The sequence below is a fragment of the Aegilops tauschii genome, chromosome 1, assembly GCF_002575655.3.
Source record: "Aegilops tauschii subsp. strangulata cultivar AL8/78 chromosome 1, Aet v6.0, whole genome shotgun sequence".
NCBI classification, from domain to species: domain Eukaryota; kingdom Viridiplantae; phylum Streptophyta; class Magnoliopsida; order Poales; family Poaceae; genus Aegilops; species Aegilops tauschii.
This window is the reverse complement of record NC_053035.3, coordinates 359,130,601-359,136,117: the sequence shown is the minus strand read 5'-3', so window position 1 is coordinate 359,136,117 and position 5,517 is coordinate 359,130,601. Positions and strand designations below refer to the sequence as shown.

The 5,517-nt window shown below is 45.5% G+C and overlaps 1 protein-coding gene across 1 annotated transcript; it reads left to right on the top strand.

Moving 5' to 3' along the window:
• Positions 1–812: 812 nt before the first annotated feature.
• Positions 813–5,226, top strand: LOC109746851 (uncharacterized). The gene is made up of 2 exons (XM_020305955.4): positions 813–1,080; positions 3,080–5,226. Exon 2 carries the CDS (start codon positions 3,111–3,113, stop codon positions 4,995–4,997), a length of 1,887 nt encoding a protein of 628 aa, XP_020161544.1. The 5' UTR covers positions 813–1,080; positions 3,080–3,110; the 3' UTR covers positions 4,998–5,226.
• The last annotated feature ends 291 nt before the right edge of the window (positions 5,227–5,517 follow it).

Sequence of the window (5,517 nt, the reverse complement as noted above, 5' to 3'; positions counted from 1 at the left end):
AAAAAATGTTGACCATGTATTCATAAAATGTTAATCTTTGGATTTGAAAACTCTTAATCAACCATTTAAAAAATGTTAATCTTGTGTTTGAAAATTAAAAATGTGTATAGAAAAATGTTAACCATGTATTACAAAAATATTTAATTTGTATTGGAAAAATGTTAGATGTGTATTAGGAATTTTTTTTGGCATGTACAAAAAACTAAAATAATAACCAAAGAAACAAAGAAAACCGAAAAAAGAACTATAATAAACAAAAGAAACATTAAAATGAAAAAAAAACAAAGAAACAAACTGCAAGAAAGAATGAAAAAAAATGAGGAAGAAAATAATAAAAGAAACAAAGGGAAAAAAAGAAAAAACCCGGCTCAAAGAGCCTCAAGTAGGACGCGCCCCTACAACTTACCACGGGAAGTAGCTTGGCGGAGTGGCTAGCAGCGCCCGTGATCTACCAGGTATCGGTCCCTGTCCCTGCTTCTCCCCATTTCCTCTCCTATTTTTAGTCGCTACGCGCGCGTGTGTGGGCCGGCCCAATACAATGCAGGAGGAGGGAAAACCTTCAGCGAGAGTTTCCTCTCGTCTCGCTTAATGCGAGATATAGACGCTGCGAGCAACTAGGAAGGAGTCGGTTTGTCGCCTGGGCCGATGCATGTCCAATCTGGTGCGGGCTGGGCTCGACCCTTCCACAACAAACCCATTTTTCCTTCTCGCCCCGCTCACAACAAAAAAGAAAAATTCCTTCTCGCCAATTTTTTTCTTTCACCCCCCGCACCGAAAACCCGAGATCTACGGCTGTGGACGCTGCTGTGGCAGGCGCTGGCGGAGACGCATGCGTCTTCCCAGCCCCACCCACACGCGAAACAAACGAGACCAGACCCCAACCCAAAAGCACAGGCAGGCGACGCAAGCTCACCCGATCGATCCCCCCCTTCCTCTGTCATTCCCTCGTCTTCCCCCGCACCCTCCCCCACCCGCGTCAACCAAACCCTAACTCGCCCCACCCCCAAATCCCTCCCCGCCCCTCGATTTCGCCGCCGCCGCCGCCGCCAAAACCCTACGCCCCTCCCGCCGCCGCCTCCGGTAAGCCCCTCCGCTCGCCTCCCCCCCTCTCCCCCGATCCCTCTAAGTCTCGATTCGGTCCAGGAGCGTGGCGTCGCGCCCCGCGGTTTGATCTAGGGGCGCGGCGGAATGCGGCTCGTCGTGGGTCGGCGCCCGGCGCGTGTCCGGGTGCCGTGCCCGCCGCTGAATTCGGTCGACCTGGGCGGTCCCGCGCCATGGGATCGCGCTTTCCGGCGGCCTGGCGGCGTCGGAGGCCGAGGGGCGTCAAGGGGGCGCATGCCCCTCGGGCTCGGCTGATGCCCCGCGTCGCTAATCGTTGTGAATTTCGGACGTGCTTGGATTCCAGGGGTTCCCCTGTGTTCGTCATGTATTGGGGGAACCATGGAGCTGTTGTGCTGCTGGGCTGTTCCTGTTTTATAGGAGGACATAGATAGTTTCCCTGTTTTTTGCTGGCTTTAGATTTGGTGCTAGGTTTTATAGGACCATGGGGATGCGGAAGCTGGTTTTAAAGCTACTGGTGCAAGCAACTCATACGGCGAAACTACTTGTCGCGTTATGTGTTGTAGTAAATATGTTGGCCGCTAGCTTTGTCGTTATGCGTCAATTGTCGTGTTCCGTTAGTTGCTTATGATAACCAGTCACAATTTAATGTCGCTTGTATGTCGGAAGAAAGTTTACGATACGAAGAGATTGAGGTCAATTGTCGTATTCCGTTAGTTGATTATGATAACCAGTCACAATTTAATGTAGCTTGTACGTCAGAAGAAAGGTTACAATACGAAGAGATTGAGGTCAATTGTCGTATTCCGTTAGTTGATTATGATAACCAATCACAATTTAATGTAGCTTGTATGTCAGAAGAAATGTTACGATACGAAGAGATTGAGGTCAATTGTCGTATTCCGTTAGTTGATTATGATAACCAGTCACAATTAAATGTGGCTTGTATGTCGGAAGAAAGGTTACGATACGAAGAGATTGAGGTCAAACCGAAGTGGCGCCATACTAATTAAGCTTATGTAGCTTGCTTTATATAGCAAAGTAATTCTGCAGTACTTGCCATGTGGGCAACTCAGTATGCTTTCGCTAGCGGCTTATCGGGCCTCTTAATTGCTGTGACGTCAGCTGTAATATAGACGCTAGTGAATTAATTTTTGTATGTAACGGATGCTTGGGTCAGCCTTGCTGTTTGGAACTTGTAGACTGGGGTAGGTGAACAGATTCTGTCACTTCACGGTTTATCTAGTTCCTACTTTGTGCTCCGGTGTGTGTAAACTATAAATTTATGACTTATTTGCTCCCGTAGATAAAATGGAAAAAGGTTGCCTTGGATATGCCTAATGAAAAATAAGCAACAAAAATAAGGAAGTAATGCAACTGTAAATATGAGTCACTGGAATGAAATTATTTATTATTATTATTATTATTATTTGATTTTGAGAGGTTTTTGACGAGCTGCATTAGTTTTCATGATTTTTGACATGCATCCGCTTTTAGAAACATCTGCTTATCTAGAACCACTGCCAGGAAGAGGTACTTAGTTGCAACAGTTTGAATGTTTCTACTTTGTTTGAGGGCAAAGCTTCCCTGTTATCCTGAATAGTTGGTAGTATTTTGATTCTTAGAAACTCTATTGGGTCAGCTGAATACTTTCTAAGCGTAACTAATTGAGCTGTGCTTATCCAAGCACAGATTGTGCTATTGATCAGCATGTCAAGGTGAGGAGCGCTAATAAATACTGGGCCAAATGCTAGGATCGTAGTACGCTTCTTGGATCTCTATGATCAACTTGTGTTCCATTGAAAATCTCATACTCCACTCATTGTCAACCAGGCATATAGCGATTATTCAGATGACAACTTCTTAAACAATTTTCTGGAGTTTTTGTCTATAAACTATAATGTTTTATTCTTGGAATTAAGGTGTGCTTAGATGGGTATATTATCATTTTTGGTAGAAAAGAACATATATATATATATATTTTACTAGAGTGATAATTTTTGTTGAAACTTGGCTGCAGGTAAACAACCTTTCGGCTGTTCGTTTTGGAAATGCCGTCTGCATCCAAATCCAAGGCAAAGGATAGGGCAGCTGCTTTCAAAGCAGCAAAAGAGCAACCTAAGGTGGCTGTCAAGCCAGTGGGGAATAGCACTGGTGCAAGTACTTTTAATAACCTCTCTGGAAAATTTCATCTTTTGGAGCCATCATCCTCTTTGCTGGGTAGCCAGGGTAACGAAAAGTTGAGGAATACAGATGAAATAGACGAGCATTCTCGTAGCTCGCATGGTACAGGGGACTTTGATTGCACCTCAAATAATGGTAGCTGTTCTGGAGAGTCAGAAGATACAAAGGAAAAATCAACCAGCACCGCACCTCGAGTGGACTCTATTCCTGGATGTGATCTTGATAAACGTGAGAAGATCAGACAAAAGAATGAGAAGAAGCATCAAAGGCAGAAGGAGAGGCGTGCCCAGGAATTGCACGAGCGTTGCAAGGGATACCTAATGTCCCGAAAGTTGGAGACACTTGCTCAGAAGCTTGTTGCAATGGGTTTCTCATCAGACCAGGCAACCATGGCCCTTATACATAACGAGGGCTGTCTTGAGGAGTCTGTTGCCTGGCTATGTAATTTTGATGGCAGTGATGAAACGAAGCAGCAAGCTGCAGCAGCTCAACAGTCTGGAGCTAATTTGAAGATTGATATAACTGATGAGCTCGCAAAGATTGTGATCCTGGAGGCGAAATTTAAGTGTACAAAGCAAGAGGTAGAAAGGGCTATTGTTTCTTCCGAGGGTGATCTAGAAAAGGCTGAGGAGGCCTTGAAGACACAGAAGCAAGAATCAGCAACAACCGCATCTAAGCCTGAAGTGTCGGGTGATTCAAGTGGCTTGGTTAACAAGCAGCAGGTCATGCTTGCGCAGAACCCAGCAAGGCCTCAAACAAATGGGTTCTCTTCAGTAGGGCCTCAGCAAATGAGGAGAGATGAGAAGGACCCAAACTACAAGCTTTTAGTAAATGGTAGTGGCCCGAAAGAACCTGCAGTTAAAGGGTTTCAACCATTGGCCACAACAGTGAAGTCAGATTTGGTCCGTCAACAATTTTTTCAACCCGAGAAGAGGCGGGTTATTGCCAATTCGGTTCCATCAGCTCCTTATGTGACATCATCTCCGGTGCCTGTTGCAGTCCCACAAATTAAGGCAGAAACACGACATGTGGCAGCAGGCAATGAGATGAAAAGTGCAATGCATAACGGAAGCTTGCGAGATCCAGTAGTTGTAATGCAGCGTCCTCAATCGGCAGCTGCCAAGCAAAGTCTACCATCCACAAGCCATAGTATGTTTGCATCAGAGCCACCTTCAAGGGAATGGTACATGAATGGCGCATCAGGGGTGGATATGATGTTGAATGGTGGTTTAGGGCATGGACTACGTAATATGAGTTTGGAGAATGCTAATTCTGCCAAGCAGCAGTTCATGCATGCAAACCATCAACAAAGTTTTGTTTCCAATCCTGTGGAGCTGGCTGCTAATGGTTGGGGTGGCACATGGGGTCCTGGAGGTGCATCATCTTCCCAGGCTGGGGCGTCGGCACATGGGACGTTCAGAGGAGGAGGATGGAGCTCATCCGAGCCGTCTTCAGCTTTATCTCATGCTGATTGGAGAAGCAATGCGCCAGCACCATGCGACTACACTTCAATAGATTGGAGCCTCGACACAACATTGTTAAACCCTGCAGCGAAGAGCGAATGGCTGTCTGACACATGGTCAACCATGTTCATGGGCGGCAGATCCACAAGGCCTGCTGGGGGGAACCTTGGCCTTGGTGGTGCGGGAGGCATGAATGGGTTGCATGAGAGCAGCAGTGGTCTTCCAATGGAGCCTGCTCCATCACCCCGCCCTTATGAGTGGCCTTCTTTCTGCAGGGGAGGATCTTCCTAGTTCCGGAACCCTGTAGGTAAGAAAGAAGTCATTGAATAAGAAAAAAGTAAGAGATGTCATTTGTTTCTGTTCTTGTTTTTGTCTCGTTGGAGTTGGTTGAAAAGAGTTTTACTTCTTGTGTATTGAACCGTGTTTGTGTACCTTTGACTGTTGGCCGAGATAAGTCTTCATTCTATGGAGTCCATGTGCATGCAAATGAAGAAAGAAATTGAAGCTATCTTTGCTGAAATGGATGGACGCTTTCTCTCTTAGTAATGGCCAGTTCTTTTGGGCGGCTTAAAAAATTAGCTGTCTCCCCAGCTTAAAAAATAAGTCGCTTTTTAAATTTGTTGAGGCTGGGGAAAGCTGAGAAGGCAGCTTATTTTTTAATCCGCTAAAAGAACTGGCCAGTATGTAGCTTACTCGAGGTTTCTAGTCCAATCTATTATCCGTTTACGAAGGTTGAGAAAGCAGATGCATATATTTTTTGGATCCAGGTAATCCCGAAATGTTTGAAAATTGAACGTTTTTCATGTCAACT